The following is a 21,255-nucleotide window of genomic DNA, read 5'->3' as shown; positions in this document are numbered from 1 at the left end:
AACCCATCCCAACCGAATGATCTGCAAAACAAAGAGATAATAGAAAACACTTTCTGAGAATATTTTGCAGACACGGAAATTCTCCCTTTTTCTTTGGAAGCTCATAAATGCACTTTTATGGGGTGAATACAAAGCTTTAAGCACTAAAGCCAAAGAAGCTGCACTTTTATTGGTTGGATTTGCATCCTTTTTCTTATTTCGTTACAGTCCAATTTTATGCTCTGTTATGTGGACGTTTTCACCCGGGCGATTTGATGGGTAGTTTTCCACTTGAGTCTGGTTAGCTCTTGCTGATGGCTTCACGGCCTTAGGAAGTACCACACATTTCTAGCGCTTATGCTGTGTACCAAATGGCACTTACAGCAATTGGCCTTTTACCCGCTGTTTGGTACCCACTCATGCTGCCTACTTCGGTTACGTGACTCTACTAGCCCAAAGGGACTCAAAATTGTTTGGACTACATCTCTGTAGTTTGCTTGTGTTCTTTTTACTTTCTTCTTCTCATATTTTTTGTACGTTATTTGCAGTATTATGGACTTTGATGTGCTTTGTAAACTTTGAGATGTTTGATCTGTGTAACCTTTGAGTCGCCTCATTAAGCAACAAAGTTGTCCTCAAATATTCAATAATTTTTCTCAGTATTTGTAAAATAATGATTACATAAAGAAGCTCCACTTGAAACAATCAATGATCTTATAAATCAAGACTGAGATCCTGAAACAGCATCAGAAACAATCTTTAGCATCCACACATGCAATTGATCTGTTCAAGCACAACAATAACACTTAACTCTCCTTCCTTAAACATAAAACCATTTTTTCCACTCAAATTCATTTTTTCCACTCAAATTCATTTTTTCCACTCAAATTCATACTATGGTAGTAAGAAGTAAAATCAAAGGCATTACAGAAACCTAAATTGACCCACAACATAACAAAGATCAAAAACGCTACTGGTCATTGAATGCAAAGGCGTTGGGGAACAATTTAAAGTGGTTGTAAACCTCAGACATTAAATATTAACAAAGCATATCCCTCTATAGATTTTCTAAGTCTCAAGGCCAAGGCTTCGGCTAGGATTTTGGCATATGTATTAATTAGATAGGTCAATATGATTCACACATAATGGGGTCCTTTCTTGATTTTAATATAAGTATTATCAGAGCCTCTCTCATCGAATCTGGGAGTATACCAGTATCGAAAGCTTCCTCTAAGGTAGAAAGGAGAGTCTCTGCAAGCTGGCAATGGAAAATGGAATACCAATTGGCTGGGAACCCACCTATTCTGGGAGATTAGGGGAGAGAGCAGAGATTGCAGCCTCGATTTCTCCTATAGTCAATGGGGCTTCCAATACCGGTCATTGAGTGCTAGCTATGGAAAGTTAAAAGTGGCAAAATATAGTCCAAGGTCAGCTTCTGAGTAGGTAACAGAAGATGAATATAAATTAGTATAAAAGGATACAAACATGTCTAGTAGGTGGTTATAGACTGTAGTCTCCTGATCCACCAAGGAAATTATTCTGGGGATAACTGTCTGGTTATGATCTGGTGTGGGGAAATAAGCTAAAGGTTTACCAACCTTAAAGTGGTAGTAAAGTCTTTACTACCACATTTACCTACAGGTAAGCCTATAATAAAACTTAACTGTAGGTATAAAGAATATCTCCTAAACCTGTACGATTTAGGAGATATACCCCTCGCAATGCGCCGCTGACTGCAGCGGCGCATGCGCAGCGGGGATCCTCGGCTAGAGGCCTGGACCTTGCCGGAATGAAGTCTCGCCGCTCCAGCCAATCACAGCGCTGGAGCAGCGATACCCAGAAGACACGCCGAGGCAAGATGACATCTCGCTCGGCGTGGACCAGGTAAGTTCTACACACCTCGTTCCAAGGTAAGTATTTCATAATGAGCTAGTAAGCGGTGAATACTAGCTAATTATGCCTTTTGCCTTTCAAAGGTAAAACAAAAAAAAATAGTTGCGGGTATACACCTGCTTTAATTTTTTTTTTTGTTTGAATGACCAACAGTAGTTTGTAGGATCTCCGTTTATCCATCCAATTTTGATAAATGATACTAGAAAGGGATGTGTTGATCTTCCATCTGGACCATGGCAGATTCCGTCTCCCTAGTCAACATTTCAGAGACTCGTCTCAAAGCACCAGTAGTGGACATAAAGGAGCCATGTAACATGGCCTTAAAGGCTTCCCACTTAAGGGAGCAGGCGGTTAAATCAATATTTTTTTGTAAGCCATTAACAGAAAAAGTAATTTCCACGACCTAATCCCCTTCAGGGCTATATGTGCCAAAGTCCATATCCAGCTATCCATGTAGTCTTCAAAGTAAACTCTTTGCTAATTTTGTCCCTGCAGTACAGCACCTCATTTCCGATCTCCTGGGAAAGAGATCTCGACTGCCAACTTTCTCACAAACAATGGGGGGAATCAGCATTTTGAAGTACACCTGCTATGTGAGTACTCAGATTCAAGAATCAGCCTACAAGTTGACATCTCACTTGTATAGAACAAAACACCAGAGCAGTTAGACCCCTTTCACACTGGAGCGTATTGCAGGCGCTATAGCGTTAAACATAGCGCCTGCAATACGACCTTAAAAATCTGTCCCCATTTACTCCAGTGTGAAAGCCCGAGGGGCTTTTCACAATGGAGCGGTGCGCTAGGAGGACGGTAAAAAAAGTCCTGCTAGCCACATCTTTGGAGTGGAGAAGGAGCGGTGTGTTTACCGCTGCTGCCTATTGAAATCAATGGGACAGCGATGCTACACCACCCGCAATGTGCTGCTTAAGCAGTGCATTGCCGGCGGTTTTAACCCTTTCAACGCTAGCGGCCAAAATGCCTCAAATCCGCCCATAGTGTCGGCGGTAAAAATAGCAGCGTTTTACCGCCGACGCTATGGGCAGGAAAGGTGTGAAAGGGCTCTTAACCTCTCTGGCGGTATGATTCTTTCAGAAAAAACATGCTGAAAGCGGTACCATTATTTGCAAGGAAATTTGGCGTTTTATATTGTAGGTCTGTAATTTTTAGAAATAACTCACTTAAATCTGACCAAACAAGATTCTAATAGGCATCCCGGGTATGACATTTTTTTAAAAACAAAATTATAAATTATAATATAATAAATAATTATAAATAATTATAACAAATAATAATATAATTATAATAAAAATTATTCAATAATGTAATCAAATCAAAATCACAGAAATTTGCTCAGTTGCAGAATTGTTGCTGTCATTCTTTTTTTTTTTTTTATGTAGAATTTCCCCACAAATCGCTATCGCACAATTCTGCAAGTGATTATAATTTATTATCGCTGTTTTTTAGCTGATCTAAAACAATTTTTGACATAAAGGGACACTTTTGGTTGCTATGGACAATCTACAGTTTGCAGGGAGAAAGAAACGTTTTTATTATATAAAATGACATGCATGACACTGGACAGACCACTAGGGACAAGGGGGGTGTTTATTTTTTACATACAGTATACTGTAATCTTATAGATTACAGTACTGTATGTAAAGTGTTTGTTTACTTTTTTGAATTTGGCGCCGTTCTCCGTCCCCGTGCGTTGTAACGTCGCAGGGAACGGAGATCGGCGTCACACAGAGGCACTGTGTGAATCGAGCGAGGTCCCGCTCGCTCACACAGCGCGGTGGCATCGCTGGATCCAGGGACAAGGTAAGTAAACCATGCCTGTGGATCTAGCGAGGCAAGCCCGAGTCTGACTCGGGGTTACCGCCAGGCAGGTTAAAGAGGATTTTTCCATGTGTGCTTGAGTTGCGGGTCTGAGGAGGGTTAATTATTATTGTTTCTATAGCTGGTTAATTTGATTTCCACATATTAAAGTGCTCAGTACAGATAAATGCATCAAAATGTGAAGGAAAGTGACACCCAGAAGAATAGTGCTCTTCTTCTCTCTCCCAATAGAAGCACACCACGCTCATCAGAAATATTTAACCGCTTTTCTCAAAGAAGGTCAAACTCGCTTAAAGTATCCCAAACAGATGTTCCCATATACATCTGTCAGGTTTTCAATTAACCAATGGTGTCCTGTAGACGATTGGATCTCCCCATATATTTGATGGTTCCAATATAAACTGGTGCTTTCAGTTTCAATTTCCATGCCTGAGCATTTTTTACGAAGTGCAATTTTTCCCTTGTGAATGAAGTTTTGTACTGATCAAAGGCATTGTATAAAGTTGCTCAGGCACTCTATCTTAAAGGGGTTGTAAAGGTAATTTTTTTCCCCCCTAAATAGCTTCCTTTACCTTAGTGCAGTCCTCCTTCACTTACCTCATCCTTCGATTTTGCTTTTAAATGTTCTTATTTCTTCTGAGAAATCCTCACTTCCTGTTCTTGTCTGTAACTACACACAGTAATGCGACACTTTCTCCCTGGTGTGGAGAAAGCCTCTTGAGGGGGGAGAGGGTGAGAAGGAGTGTCAGGACGCCCACTAACAAACAGCTCCTTTCTCTATCTGCAAAGTAGAGAGCGTCCTGACCCTCCTGCTCGCCCCCTCAAGAGGCTTTCTCCACACCAGGGAGAAAGTGTCGCATTACTGTGTATAGTTACAGACAGAAGAACAGGAAGTGAGGATTTCTCAGAAGAAATAAGGACATTTAAAAGCAAAATCGAAGGATGAGGTAAGTGAAGGAGGACTGCACTAAGGTAAAGGAAGCTATTTAGGGGAAAAAAATACCTTTACAACCCCTTTAACCACTTAAGACCCGGGCCAAAATACAGGTAAAGGACCCTTTTTGCGATTCGGCACTGCGTCGCTTTAACTGACAATTGCGCGGTCGTGCGACGTGGCTCCCAAACAAAATTGGCGTCCTTTTTTTCCCACAAATAGAGCTTTCTTTTGGTGTTATTTGATCACCTCTGCGGTTTTTATTTTTTGCGCTATAAACAAAAATAGAGCGACAATTTTGAAAAAAATTCAATATTTTTAACTTTTTGCTATAATAAATATCCCCCAAAAATATATAAAAAAACTTTTTTTTTCCCCTCAGTTTAGGCCGATACGTATTCTTCTACCTATTTTTGTTAAAAAAAAAAATTGCAAAAAGCATTTATCGATTGGCTTGCGCAAAATTTATAGCGTTTACAAAATAGGGGATAGTTTTATTGCATTTTTATTAAAACATTTTTTTTACTACTAATGGCAGCGATCAGCGATTTTTTTTCGTGACTGCGACATTATGACGGACACATCGGACAATTTTGACACATTTTTGGGACCATTGTCATTTTCACAGCAAAAAATGCTATAAAAATGTATTGTTTACTGTGAAAATTACAATTGCAGTTTGGGAGTTAACCACTAGGTGGCGCTGAAGGGGTTAAGTGTGACCTCATGTGTTTATAACTGTAGGGGGGCGGGGCTGGACGTGTGACATCATTGATCGTCTTTCCCTATATCAGGGAACAGACGATCAATGACAGCGCCACTCCGGGGACCGATCGTGGGACTTCAGACGGCGATCGGGTCCGCGGGTCCCGCGGCCACGGAGCTTCGGACCGGGTCGCGTGCCCGCGACCCACGGCTGGGCATTTAACAATCATGTACAGGTACGTGATTGTGCCCAGCCGTGCCATTCTGCCGACGTATATCGGTGTTAGGCGGTCCTTAAGTAGCTTATTAATACAGTTACAAATAGAGACTACCGTAACCTGCTTTAACATGATGAACTGTGATGAAAGAAATAATTGACCAACCACTGCTACCCTCTGTCTGAAAATGCGAGGCGCCTTGCTGTCTTGCTTCACTATGGCCTTAGTCTCTGAATCCCTGAACAAAAATGCAGCAAATGAAGTTAAACTGAACCCAGAACCCCTGGTGTCCATACTTGTTTTACTAACTCAGAACATGCTGAAGCCATAAGATAAGCAAGCAGTGATTTAACCAGTTGCCGACCATGTCACACAGATATACTGCGGCACAATGGCACTGCTGGGCGAAATCACGTACAGGTACGTCCTACCTGTTTTCACCCCACTGCACGGTGGGGGATCCGATGCGCGTGGCTGGTGGGCACGATCGCTGCCGGCCACGTGCTATTGCATGCACGAGCGCCACCACAGGGATTTGTGTGTATAAACACACAATCCCTGTGCTGTCAGAGGAGAGGAGCCATATTGTTTCTTCCTACGAAGTAGGAGAAAACTATATTGCGTCTCTCCTAGTCACTCACATGCCCACACAGTTAGAACATGCAGAGGGAACACACATTTAACCTCTTGATTACCCCTTGTGTTAACCCCTTCCCTGTCAGTGACACAGTAATCAGTGCATTTTTCTAGCACTGATCGCTGCATAAATGCCAATGGTCCCAAAAAAGTGTCTGTCTGTCGCATTGTCGCGGTAATGCTAAAAAAAGCAGATCACCGCCATAACTAGTAAAAAATAAAAATAATAATAATAATAATAATAATAAAAATGTCAAAAAATTGCCAAAAATCTTTCCTATAGTTTGCAGACGCTATAACTTTTGCTCAAACAAATCAATACATATGTAGAAGAATATATATTGGCCTAAACTAAGGGGAAAAAAAATTTTGGGGAAAAAAAAATGGGGATATTTTCTATAGCAAAAAGTTAAAAATGTTTTATTTTTTTTTTAAATTGGCACTATTTTTTTGTTTATAGCGCAAAAAATAAAAAAATCGCAGAGGTGATCAAATACCACCACAAGAAAGCTCTATTTGTGGGAAAAAAAAGGATGAAAATTTTGTTTGGGTACAGCATTGAACGACCGAGCAATTGTCAGTTAAAGCAACGCAGTGCCAAATTGTAAAAAGTGCTCTGGTCAGGAAGGGGGTAAAACCTTTCAGGGCTAAAGTGGTTAAGCAGCACAGCTTACACACTTTTTGATAACAGGCTGCCTTTAAAGAGATAAGGTTGCACTGCTACCGTGTTTCCCCGAAAATAAGACCAGGTCTTATATTAATTTTGCCTACAAAAAACACACTAGGGCTTACTTTCAGGGAAAGTCTTATTTATCTTGCTTAAAATTATGTAATCGGTTTTAATAAAAAGATTATACGGTACTGGTATAAGTGTGTCTCCCTTTGCAACCGTTTTCGGAAATACGGTACCTTTCTAACAGATCCCCCGGGCCCGCATGATCTTCTCTTCTCCGCTCTGAGATCCCTGCTGACGTCAGCCCGCTCCGAGCTCTGAGAAGGGGGGGGGCCCAGACGTCAGCCAAATGGAGGCAAGAGCCGAGATACCTGCTGACGTCAGCCCGCTCTGAAGAGGGAGGGGCCGCAGACGTCACCGGGAGGAGGGAAGAGCCGGGATCCTGCTGACGTCAGCCCGCTCAGAGCTCTGAAGAGCAAAGGGCTACAGATGTCAGCTGGGAGGAGAGAAAGAAACCCCTGGCAGAGCAGTGGCTGTAAATATGGGATTACCGTATTAAATACAGTTACAAAGGGAGACACATACTGCACCTTATACCAATTTTACAGTTTTTTACTGAACGTTACTAGGTCTTATTTTCGGGCTAGGGCTTATTTTCAGGGAAACACGGTATAATGCATAGTTATTACACATGAGACTGTTGTTTTTGTGGCCTTTCCAGAGTTACTTGTTGGATGCTTACTCTACTCGTGCTACATTTCTCCATTTTGGTTTGCAGTGTTTTAAGCCACTCTGGTTTTCTGTAGAACTGCAGGAGTCAGGACTTGTCTTGTTCAGATGGCAATCCTTTGCCAATGTAAGCAAAGAATATTTACTGGGATAGCAGTCGGGTAAAAACAAGAGAAGGTCCACATCTCCTCCCTAAAATAAAACAAGAATTGTAAATTTATCAATTTATACAAAGGCAAAACAGCAATGATTTTTATTTTACGTCTCCTTTTTGTTTTCCATACGCATCTAGAAAGAAAATTAGACCATACAAAAAAAACAAATATAAAATAATATTATACAATGTATAAAAGCATACTATAAGAATTGTGAGCATTGCATAAATCACAAGAGTCATTAAAAGTATAAAAAACACATTATCCCCTGCCATGTTTATATATGCACTAAGGAACCTGTTCAGATTGAAGACTAAGCAAACCCTAACAATGAACTTTCCTTATTTGGTCCCATTTGGTCTGTTAAATACACTATCAATAGGGTTTTATAATATGCTGTAAATGGTTTAAGTGCAAAGAAAATACATAACAATGTCTGCTGATAACTTCCTGTACGCTTTGCCTGTGTTGCATTTTTATTGGTAAAATTTTTCCTAGTTTGGGCTCATGGCTAGAAAACTCCACCCCCCCTGTGTTATGGAGAAAATTAGAGGGGAAGGTTTCTGCAGTCCTGTCCTATTTCAAATTTAAAAATACAGTAGGGTAAGCAAGAATTGTCAATATAAGGCAGAAAGTGTGTTACTTGCAGGATCACAAGGTGAAAATAAAGGGAAAACAACAACTAATGGTAATTTTTTTTTTTATTCAATAAGATAAAAGTACACAGACCATAGGATGGGCTATGGGTGTCCTAAAATAGTGCAGTGTATCTCCTGTTTGTGGTCCCTCACTGTGCTGTGCTGTCCTGTCCTGACGGTGACATTACGGCAACTATGGTCACTGGTGCATTTCTATCGCTACGGTGCCTTAGTGCACACATGATACGGTTTATTGTCATCTACAAATGTTTAGCGATATATTAACTTATATATGTAAACCAATAATAGTCTATTTCTTCCTTCTAGAAAACCTATAGCTCCTGAAGAAGCATTCAACTGCGAAACATGTAGAGCTCATGCGAAAACATATACTAATACTTATGTTAGCCATCAACAATTGTTGATGTCTTTATTGGACCAGTATTGGTTTAAATTTGTTTGATTTGCCTAATTATTACAAAAATATTCTGTGATAATTAATGTATTTTTAATGTATGTTTATGAATGCTTACTGTAATGTTGATCCAATAACCCACCCATTTGGGATGGCATCAATAAAAAAATGTATTCTGTGTTAACGATTGGTGCCTAGAAAGTCCAATTCTTCCTCAAACAAGTTTTTTTTTAAGGTTGGATACACTTAAAAAACTAAAAAAAAATACCTTAAATTGACACATTAAATTATAATACTTAAAGAGCATGAAACCATGTTAGTTTACCTTGATAATTAAAGGGGTTGTAATGGTACAATTTTTTTTCCTAAATGGCTTCCTTTACCTTAGTGCAGTCCTCCTTCACTTACCTCATCCTTCCATTTTGCTTTTAAATGTCCTTATTTCTTCTGAGAAATCCTCACTTCCTGTTCTGTCTAACTCCACACGGTAATGCAAGGCTTTCTCCCTGGTGTGGAATGTCGTGCTTGCCCCCTCCCTTGGACTACAGGAGAGTCAGGACGTGCTTTACGTTGCAGATAGAGAAAGGAGCTGTGTGTTAGTGGGTGTCCTGACTCTCCCGTAGTCCAAGGGAGGAGGTGAGTACAACACTCCACACCAGGGAGAAAGCCTTGCATTACTGTGTGGAGTTACAGACAGAAGAACAGGAAGTGAGGATTTCTCAGAAGAAATAAGGACATTTAAAAACAAAATTGAAGGATGAGTTAAGTGAAGGAGGACTGCACTAAGGTAAGGGAAGCTATTTAGGAAAATAAAAAATTGTACCTTTACAACCCCTTTTAAGATATGAAACCAGATATTTAAACATTATCTACTTTGGGACAACAGATCATCAACATCAACATAACAGAACAGCAAATCAGAGTATTTCTATGATCAAAGGGGTCACCAGCAATCTGGTACAGTCAAACAGCTTTATGCTCTAAAAGAGCAAGTTTTTCTGCTTCAAATGACACAGAGCAACATCTCTGCTAACAAACATCATCATTTATTATGGAGTCTAAAAGAAGGACTTTATTTACTAAAGGCAAATCCACTTTGCACTACAAGTGCACTTGGAAGTGCAGTCGCTGTAGATCTGAGGGGGACATGCAAGTAAAATTTAAAAAAATGAATTTTAGCTTGCACATGTTTGGATGATAAAATCAGCAGAGATTCCCCTGATTTCAGATCTAGCCCTCAGATCTACAGCGACTGCACCTCCAAGGGCACTTGCAGTGCAATTGCCATTAATAAATAACCCCCTATGTGTTACTATTATTTAGTCTACTTTTAGTTTCCTATATGGACCTACGGCAGGCCATACACAGTTCGTATCCCAGTTCAGCAGGAACTGGCCGAGATTGGAATCATGTATGGGCAGGTTGAATGTACCAAGTTGATCGATCGATCGACTAACTTGGATACAGCCAGCCTGCTGGGTTTTACCTGCAATTATCGCTAGCAGCTGCTAAAGCCGCTAGTAATAATCACCGTCTCCCTCCGCCACGAGAAGACGATGGCTCAGCAGGAGGGATTCCCGCATCAACACTGTCCATGTTTGCAGGGAAAAAATCTGCACCGTGTATGGCCGGCCTAAAGCCTCGTACACAGGGGCCAACCAGTGGCTGGGAGTGCTGACTGCAGTGCTCTGGTGGGGGGACCGTCCCCCTGTCAGAAAACAACAGCTCAGCGGGGGGAGATCTACCAACGTTGGATCGTTAGTAAAGTGGCTCCGACCAGGGGTTGACAGTCTTTTTTCATACAACCCACTGGGTTGAATGGGGAAAAAAAAAAACTCATAGTGTGTACCAGGCTTAGGAAAATGAAAATGATAATCTCATTGGTATGAATGAAACACATATCCATTGTGTCAAATAAGACAAAAGCACTCATTGGCATAGAACTGTATGGTCCTATTATAATAGCAATTATACTGTCCTCTTCTTTGCTGGAAGCCCAGCAAAAAGGACAAGAGCAAAGAATGTTTAGTCACAACTAAGAACAATAAAATGACACTTACTTTAAGGGAAAACCTGGTATTACATGTACTTGGTACAAAATCCGTAAATGGCAGTGCAAAATCAATGTTTAATGTTTCTCCACAGGCAGCAAGATATACTAAAAGAACAAAATAGTGCATACAATGAAAGGTAAAAAAGAAAATCCATACAAAGGTTTCTAGTGTTTAAAAACAAAAAAAAAATAAAAGCTTTGGAAAAAAATCCATGTGTACTATAATGGCTACTGTTGTTTGTTATTGATTTAACAGAAATATTAAGAAAAAACATCTGCAAATATATGTACAATTTCCCTGGCAGAAAATGACAGTAAATGAATAGCTTATACCGATAATTAACTGTTTAATGAGAACATTTAATGCTTTATTTTTTTTATACAAACAACATAAGAATATTGTCTATACAGAGCCTTTAAAATGATTTCCCCCTTTTTATTGCCTTACTATTATAGAACATTGAATAGCAGAGGATTTTCTTTTTGTTACTCTGATTAAAGGGGTTGTAAAGGTTCGTTTTTTTATTTTCTAGATTTTTCTAGATTTTTTATTAGTTTCTCCTCTGTAAGCTTGCCCCCATCATCCGAGCCGTTCTGGCTGGGGGTTAGTTAGCGTTCAAATTTAGACAAAGAAAAAAAAATCAGAAGCGAAATCGAAGGAAAAGGTAAGTGAACCGACAATGCACTAGCTTAAAGGAACCTATTTAGAAAATAAAAAACAAACATTTACAACCCCTTTAACCAAATTGTAATCTTTAATGTCAAAGTGAACGTACATCTCTGCAAAGTGATTTCAATTATTACGATTAAAAGATGCACATGTGACAGCATTACTGCCTTCAGTCTGTGTGGATAGGTCTTTTCCAGCTTTGCGAATCTAGAAACTGCAATTTTTTCACATTCCCATTTGCAAAACTGCTCTAGCTCTGGCATGAACATCGGAGGTGGACAGCCTTGAGACACAACTTGCCTATTGGATTGAGACCTGGACTCTAACTTGGTCATTCAACTTCAGTAAAAGTGTTATGTCGTTTTGGCTTTATGTTTGGGGTCATTATCTTGCTGGACAAGGTTTAGACTGCTTTCTATGTTTAGACTGTGTTAGATTTTCCTCTAGAAATTCCCTGCATTTTCCCAAATCCACTCTACCATTTCATGACCTTCTTCAGAGAAACATCCCTACGCCATAATGCTGCCACCACCATTAGTCATGGTGGGAATGTTTAATGGACAAACAGCTCAATTTTGGACTCGTAAGAACATTCTTCAAACTACCTTCAGAGTCTCACAGGTGCTTTCTGGCAAACATGTAGAGTTTTTCTTTTGTCACTATCCCATAAGACTGACTGGTGAAGCACCTAAGAAACGGCTGTGCACAGTCTTGTCCATCTCTCCAGGCTTAGAGACATATACAGTTGTCATACACCTATAGGTGGCCTCTCTCATCAATCTCTTCCTTAAAGATCATTCACCTTTGGCACGTTCTTCTCAGATGTACAGCTGTGCCACCCTTTTTCTAATTCTTAATTACTTATTTAACTGTACTTCAAGGGATATTCACTGATTTGTGAATTTTATGGTATTCGTTCCCTGATTTTTGCTTTCTATCACCTTTCACAGAGTTGCTTGGAGGGTTTCAGTGCATAAGATATGCTATTTCTGTTCAACAAAGGAAGGATATTATAGATACATGTGCAATTATGCTGCAATCGCAAGTATTCTCCATTTTACCTATGTCATTACTTGATTATACCGATGCTGATTTAGGCTACATGCACATGGGCAGTATGGCCCATCAGCGTCAAATGCCAGTGTTTTGGGCACCTGGGAGGCGCAGGTGCAGTGCCCAGCCCTGCTATCAGCAGATTGGAAAAATCTTTGACAAGCTGATGTACACGGCGGCTGGATGCTGTACCAAGCAGTATTTGTGTTTAGGGTCCTATACATACATTCACAGACATATACTACGAATGCAGAATTAATGCCTCTATGGCATAAGTACCTGAATGTATATGGTCGGTACAGTATCCAACTGCAGTGTATTTCAGCCTATCAGAGTCTGATAGGCTGCAGTTAGTGGGGCTGGATGCTGCACCTATGCCTTCTGGGCTAACAAAAATTATGAGATTTGACTGGTGGGTCAAATATCCCATGCATAAATCCTAAGGTGCATCGTAATAAAGGTATGTATTCCTAACAGTCAAATTTTTTATTGGAATAGTTTAAAGCCCTTGTAAAGATCTGCTTTGACTTGATAGTAAACAAACAAACACTCTCTCCAAAGATATGTAAGTTTATCAGCTCAGGGTTCATTCACACGTGTGTTGATTATGAAGAACAAAGCAATGCCAATTAAAGAAAAAGTATAGTTTTGGCTATAATTCCAGTTTGTTCTGTACTCCTGTGACCCTGAATGACGTCGGCTGACGTCACACCTAGCCAATCCAGGCTTGGGAAAGATCCCGACCATATAAATCGGCACCTGGCTCAGCCCCTCAGCGATCCACTGAGAGCCTAAGCAAACCCCCCCCAAAGCCAAGACCCTGAGTGAGCACTGGAGGGGGTCATGGCGCTGCTCTGAAACTGTGCAATAAACCTTGGATAAACCAATATATAATACGTGCCAATCAATGAACTTTAAAAAGTGTCATAATATAAACCTTGAGTGAACCAATATAAAGTGACACAGCAAGTTTTTGTGAACCTTGGATGAGTGTAAAGTGACAAAAAGTGTAAATATTGTACATGGTACAGTGAAGAATACAAGTTACGCTAGCTAAATATAAAACTGAAATTTAAAAAGTTAATATAAAAATTGATTAAAGTCCTAAAGAGTGTAAATAAACATTCCATATAAAATACCACAAAAAATAAAAAATTGAGAAACTTTCTTCAAACAAAAATCAGGTGACTTTTCCTCTCCATGCCTTGAGTAAATAATAACTTATTTGTGCAGGTGCTCCACTCCGTGCTCTTCCTATGTATTTGCACTTACCAGAGGACTCTCCCCTCTAGGGGGTGTTGCACTTTCACTGTGACAATACTGTTTGCTGGAACAGACCACCATTGGTAATGCCTCTTAGCCCCTTCTCCTCGTTGTTGCACAGTATATGCAAAGAGAAAATGATACAACATTTAAACCAAATATATTTCCCATACAAGTGTGGGTATGCACTTACATTGTTTAAAATCAATTGAACAGTGAAAAAAATGAAGTCTATGCTTCCTCTGCGTTCCACGAATGAAAACAGGAAGTGACACTGTGGCTTCTCCTACGCGTTTCATCGTCAATATGTCATTGGTTTAAACGTTCTTGCACTACGGAGTATCATTTTCTCTGTGCATATACTGTGCAACAAACAAGGAGAAGGGACTTATAAGAAGCATTACCAACAGGGGTCTGTTCCAGCAAACAGCATTGTGGCTGTGAAAGTGCAACACCCCGTATAGGGGAGAGTCCTCTGGTAAGTGCAAATACATAAGAAGAGCATGGAGTGGAGCACCTGCAGAAATAAGTTATTATTTTCTCAAGGCACGGAGAGGAAAAGTCACCAGTCATCTGATTTTTGTTTGAAGAGTGTTTCTCGATTTTTGATTCTTTGTGGTATTTTATATGGACTGTTTATTTACTGCTTCATTTAATGCTACATGTCTACCCACTGCAGTGTGAATTATTTTCTATGTGGCCTATCGGTGAAAAACACAGGTTACAGCATCATCTGTGAATGAGCCCTGAATGTAAGGCTATTATGAAAATGGAGAAAAAAAAAATAAACAAATAGGTTATCCATTTTCCTGCTGCTTTATTGAGCAATCAATCCAGTTGTGCTGATTTGCTGCCCAGATCATCTCAAACTGATGAAACATTATCTTTAGGGTTCCAAGTAATATGGGACAAAGGAAAATAAATCTGGTGCATTGTCACTAGACCAGTCTTGTATTAGATCTAAAGTAGAACCAGAAACATCATTTATAACCAAATGCAATTGTGAGCCAATGAAACCCAAAGTCTTCTGTTCAGAATGCAAAAAAACACTGATGTAACTTTTAAAAATGCAGCTGCTGAAGGACTACCCATTTGGCAGATATTAAATCGAAAAAACAAAAACAAACAAAATAAGCATGAGAGCCGGTTCACACAGGGGTAATTTGTCAGGCGACTCAGCCGCCCGACAAGTCGCGGTCCGCTCTACTTAATGGAACCGTTCTTCTAATAGGAGCGACGCAAGTCGCTCTGATTTAGAAAAAGGTTCCTGTACAACTTTGGGGGCGACTTGCATTGAATTCAATACAGAAGTCATTTTGCAAGTTGCCTCTCAAGTCACTTACCTCATCCTTCGATTTTGCCTTTAAATGTCCTTATTCTTCTGAGAAATCCTCACTTTCTGTTTTCTGTCTAACTCCACACAGTAATGCAAGGCTTTCTCCTGGTGTGGAGTGTCGCACTCGCCCCCTCCCTTGGACTACAGGAGAGTCAGGACGCTCTCTACGTTGCAGATAGAGAAAGGAGCTGTGTGTTAGTGGGCTCCCTGACTCTCCTGTAGTCCAAGGGAGCTGGCGAGCACGACACTCCACACCAGGGAGAAAGCCTTGCATTACTGTGTGAAGTTACAGACACAAGAACAGGAAGGGAGGATTTCTCAGAAGAAATAAGGACATTTAAGGCAAAATCGAAGGATGAGGTAAGTGAAAAAGGACTGCACTAAGTAAAGGGAAGCTATTTAGGAAAAAAAAATTGTACCTTTACAACCGTTTAAGGCCTACATAAGGCATTGCAAGGGTTAATATGGAAAAGGAACCAGTATGCCTCTAGAAGTTTCACAGACTAAATTAGTTATGTGGTGGCTTGTATAGATGTGATCTGTCAGGGGCTTTCAAACTAAAATTCTTTAACAAAACAGTCCTGTATGCACCCTTCCTTGTTTTTTTTTTCCACACTTGCCACAATTGTAAGGACAGTGGTGAAGAATTCTGACCAGCGAAGAGGCAGTATGAAGCTTAAACAGGCTGAGTATGATCTGTCACATTGCAGTGTAGAACTCAAGAAGATTAAGAAGCTCTTAGTGAGCTACATATTTTTATCTGGCCGACACTGTGATTGTAAAGTCTTGTTTTTTTCTTTTAAAAATAACAAACATGTTGTACTTACCTCCTCTGCGCAGTTGGTTTTGCCCAGAGCAGCCTGGATCCTCCTCTTCTCGAGTCCCTCTTTGCTGGTCCTAGCCCCTCCTAGCACTACCTTTGAGTGCCCCTCAGCCATCAGTTTGCTACAGGGGGCACCCAAGCCGAGTCAGAGCTCTGTGTATCCATTCAGACACAGAGCCCTGACCTGGTCCCGCCCCCTCTCTCCCCTGATTGGCTCACTGACAGCCGCGGGAGCCAATGGTGCTGCTGCTCTGTCTCAGCCAATCAGGAGGAGTGTCCTAGATGGCTGAGGAGATTGTGGACATTACAGGAGAGAGGAGTTCAGGTAGGTATTTAGGGAGGTGCTGGGGTGGCTGCTACACACAGAAGTATTTTTTTATCTTAATGTATATCTGCCTTTACAACTCCTTTAAAGCGGGAGTTCACCCGAAAAGTTAATTTTTAACATTAGATTGATGCTCATTTTGTCAAGGGGAATCGGGTAGTTTATTTTAAATCGAAGCAGTACTTACCGTTTTAGAGAGCGATCTTCTCCGCCGCTTCCGGGTATGGGCTGCGGGACTGGGCGTTCCTATTTGATTGACAGGCTTCCGACGGTCGCATACATCGCGTCACGATTTTCCGAAAGTAGCCGAACGTCGGTGCGCAGGCGCCGTATAGAGCCGCACCGACGTTCACCTTCTTTCGGCTACTCGTGACGCGATGTATGCGACCGTTGGAAGCCTGTCAATCAAATAGGAACGCCCAGTGCCGAAGACCATACCTGGAAGCGGCGGAGAAGATCTCTCTCTAAAACGGTAAGTACTGCTTAGTTTTTTAAAAAAACACCCGATTCCCCTTGACAAAATCAGCATCAATCTAATGTTAAAAAAAAAAAATTTCGGGTGAACTCCCGCTTTAAGTAAGCGTATTCATTTGTAAAATACAGAGGAGGAGGATGTGCTAGAGACATAGATAGCAATTTAAGCTGGATACTTTTGAAAATTTGTGGCATGTACATCATCTTAAATATACTGGTTGTCATCAAGCAGCTGAAAAACAGTTGTAGGAACTACACTGTATTACCATAAAAAGAAGCAGCAACTTTACATGAGTGCAAATTACAGGCTATAAAAATAAACAAAATAAAAAAAATCTGTCAGTGATCTTGGTAATGCTAGAACAAATCATGTTACTTACCTGTGAAAAAGCCTTTTTGAGCAAATATAAAGTGGTATGTTGCCTTGTACACTTCAAGTTCACATTGCCATGATTGGGGCATATTCCACACCCGAGGGTAACTAGCATTTATATGAAACTAAGGGGAGAGAAAAAAGACACACACTATATTAAACAGGTGTAAAAAACAAAACAAAAAAACTAGCTAGAACATTGATAGGACCAATTTTTGTGGCTGCTGACTGTTTGTTGTTTTTTAACAAAATGGCTGTAGTTCCTCTTTAATGTATTTATAATGGGAAGTCACCTAAGCAACCTTGTTCTTTCCCATATCATTTATGATACTAGATGGGGCAGAGATCAATATATACATTAACAATATAACACAAATAATAATTAAATCTAACGCAAACTTACTGCAAGCATTTCAGCTTCAAGAAGAGACCGGAACTGCATACTAGTTGTGGTATCAACATGTAACAACTGTCCTTTAATTGTTGGAGAGTAACCTAAAAACAAAATTAAAGAAAAAATAATGTTACATAACAAGTAAAAAAACATTGATGAAAAGAAAAAAAAAATACAATAACAATCAAAATCCAGAGTTGGAATCTCTGTCAGGCTTTTTTATTTTATATATTTTTATTCAATTTTAACTCTCATTAACCACCTAAGACCCGGACCATTATGCAGGTTAAGGACCTTGCCCTTTTTGCGATTCGGCACTGCATCGCTTTAACTGACAATTGCGTGGCCGTGCGACGTGGCTCGCAAACAAAATTGGCGTCTTTTTTTCCCCACCAAATAGAGCTTTCTTTTGGTGGTATTTGATCACCTCTGCGGTTTTTATTTTTTGCGCTATAAAAACAAATATAGAGCGACAATTTTTAAAAAAATTCAATATTTTTTACTTTTTGCTATAATAAATATCCCCCAAAAATATATAAAAAAAACGATTTTTTTTCCTCAGTTTAGGCCGATACGTATTCTTCTACCTATTGTTGGTAAAAAAAAAAAAATCGCAATAAGTGTTTATCGTTTGGTTTGCGCAAAGATTATAGCGTTTACAAAATAGGGGATAGTTTTATTGCATTTTTATTAATAATTTTTTTTTTTACTACCAATAGCGGAGGTGACTGCGACATTATGGCGGACACATCGGACAATTTTGACACATTTTTGGGACCATTGTCATTTTCACAGCAAAAAGTGCTATAAAAATGCATTGTTTACTGTGAAAATGACATTTGCAGTTTAGGAGTTAACCATTAGGGGAAGCTGTAGGGGTTAAGTGTGACCTCATATGTGTTTCTAACTGTAGGGGGCGGGGCTGGACGTGTGACAACATTGACAGTCTTTCACTATATCAGGGAACAGACGATCAATGCAACTGCCACAACGAAGAACAGGGAAGGTTTACACACACCTCTCCCCATTCTTCAGCTCCGGCGACTATCGGGTCCACGGGCGCGGTCACGGAGCTTCGGACCGGGTCCTAGCGACGTCATTTGGAGCATGCGCACTGGGAAATTTCGCCGGCGGCGCATGCACAGTTAAATCGGCGTGGGAACGCGCCCGATTTAAATTGTACACTCCCCCTAGCCGCGGAATTTGAATTCCGCCGGGGGAGTTACGATCTGCCGGTGCAAGTTTCGAGGTAAGTGCTTTGTAAATACTGCACTAGCCTCGCAAAATTGCACCGGCGGATCGTAAAACACATAGATTACGTGGGTCTAAAGATCCGCTAATCGATGTGAATCTAGCCCATTGTTTTTTGTTTTCAAAACTGTCGCTATTTTTTTGTTTATAGCGCAAAAAAAAAAACAAAACGCAGAGGTGATCTGGCAATTACTAGATAAATTAACGCAGTGCCGTATTGCAAAAAATGGCCTGGTAAAGAAGGGGGGTAAATCTTCCAGAGACTAAGTGGTAAAGTAGCACAGTGCTGAATAGCAAAATATGGTCTGGTCAAAAGGGGGTAAAGCCTCCCAGTGGCCAAGTGGTTAATATGAGGCACTGCTTATAATGTATGCCAATTTTACGGTGTATTATACCAAATAGTGTTTTACATAAAAAGTCCAAAATTTAGATGTTAGATCATCAAAAAAAAAAACATTCTGTTCTGTATTCACACATATAAGATATGCCTTGGCAAAATGTCACAGATAAAACATTTTATATAAAAGAATGGACTGTATAAAGATGAAAATATACCTTTATTTTAACAGTCATATACTGAGGAACTGCAATGCATTCACAAACCTATTTTGCACACTATGGGCCAGATCCACGTACCTCAGCGCATCTTTCCGTCCGGCGTAGCGCATCTCTGATACACTACGCCGCCGCCGTAACTTACAGCGTATTTTCCTTATCCTGAAAGAATTTGCGCCGTAAGTTACAGCGGCGTAGTGTTATTTTTTTCGGCGTAAGGGCGCGCAATTCATATGGATGAGATGGGTGCGTGTTTTATGTTAATACGTCTTGACCCAACGTAAATGACGTTTTTTTTTTATTGGTGCATGCGCCGTCCGTGGGGGTATCCCAGTGCGCATGCTCCAAATTAACCCGCAACAAGCCAATGCTTTCGACGTGAACGTAATTCTACGCAAAGCCCTATTTGCAAACGACTTACGCAAACGACGTAAAATTTTCAAAAATTCGACGCGGGAACAACGTCCATACTTAACATTGAGTACGCCTCATATAGCAGGGGTAACTTTATGCCAAAAAAAGCCATACGGAAATGACGTAAAAAAATGCGCCGGCCGGACGTACGTTTGTGGATTCGCGTATCTAGCTAATTTGCATACTCGACGCGGAAATCGACGGAAGCGCCACCTATCGGCCAGCGTAAATTTGCACCTTAGATCCGACGGCGTATTAAGACGTACGCCAGTCGGATTTAGCCCAGCTTCAGGCATATGTTGTTTTGTGGATACAAAACAAAGATACGCCGGAGCAACCTAGCAGTTACGCAGCGTATCAATAGATACGCCAGCGTAACTGCTTCGTGGATCTGGCCCAATGACTGTAAACAAAATATGCTACAACGTTTTCTTTATCAGAGCTTAGCTGGAAAATACTAGGCAGACAGATTAAAAAAATTAAATGCTACAGTATCAGGAAGCTTGCCCGAATCCTTGTTTGTAATGGCTATTAAAATTTGCATGCCGTCCAAGCAGACACATAAATTCAAAATTCAAAAACAGCTCGTCAACTTGTTTATTGCATAGACAATTTTTTCCCTGACTGAGGAGAAATTGCAACGTGCAATAAAGGCACAACTAATTCTGCAGAGAAATGGGCGTCACAAAGACAAACATTTTCTTAGCAAATATTACATGACTAAGCATTGGAGCCGATCTGAAAATGATGCGTTGTCCAGTTTGCTGTAGGGAAGATTAGTTCATTACATCTAACAGCTTGTGTGTTATGAAGATTACTGTTGTTTCTCAGCAATAATGCTCGGAAAATATCTTACCATTTTCTGTGACAGAAATGGGAATGTTCACTTCCAAATAAGATCCTGCCCACACATTTACATGCACAGCATTTGTTTCCTGTAAAAGAAAGTGCATGTTAACGACTGCAACCTCTACTGGAAGAACAATGTTCCCATATGGCGGTACAATGTGCATCTATATGTGGATGTTACTTCGGCCCTGGCTTTTTCTTAACCACTTGAATCCCAGCACCTATTGTTTTGCATTCAAGTTAGCCAATCTTAATATTATTTTTTGGGACAGATCGTACTTTCTTTCGATACTTTAAATGGGGTTGATTTACTAAAACCAAAGAGTGAAAAATATGGCGCAGTTCTGCATGGTAGCCAATCAGCTTCTAACTTGAGCTTGTTAAATTAAGTTTGACAAAAAAAGCCTGAAAGTTAATTGGTTTCTATGCAGATCTGCACCAGACTTTGCACTCTGCAGTTTTAGTAAATGAACTCCAGTGTGTTTTTTTTCCCCAGAAATGCTTTTTTTTTTTAATTTAACTTCACCTTACAAAAAAAATGTGTGTGTATATATATATATTTGCGTCGGTTAAAAAAAATGCATTTATGCTCTTTTTGTTTCAGCAGATCG

At 40.2% G+C, this 21,255-nt stretch overlaps 1 protein-coding gene across 1 annotated transcript in view; it reads right to left on the bottom strand.

Annotated features, from left to right (window-relative positions):
• The window catches only part of KIAA1109 (KIAA1109 ortholog), a 393,986-nt gene that overhangs the window by 247,414 nt on the left and 125,317 nt on the right, over positions 1-21,255 (bottom strand). Inside the window, 7 exon segments of the mRNA XM_040330387.1 lie at positions 7,617-7,795; positions 10,872-10,969; positions 14,653-14,749; positions 14,752-14,810; positions 17,189-17,306; positions 17,585-17,676; positions 20,652-20,730. Of these exon segments, the coding sequence (XP_040186321.1) occupies positions 7,617-7,795; positions 10,872-10,969; positions 14,653-14,749; positions 14,752-14,810; positions 17,189-17,306; positions 17,585-17,676; positions 20,652-20,730 (722 nt within the window).

This window comes from Rana temporaria, chromosome 1, assembly GCF_905171775.1.
Source record: "Rana temporaria chromosome 1, aRanTem1.1, whole genome shotgun sequence".
Lineage (NCBI taxonomy): Eukaryota > Metazoa > Chordata > Amphibia > Anura > Ranidae > Rana > Rana temporaria.
The sequence above is the reverse complement of the archived record's forward strand: the minus strand, read 5'-3'. Positions and strand labels throughout refer to the sequence as shown.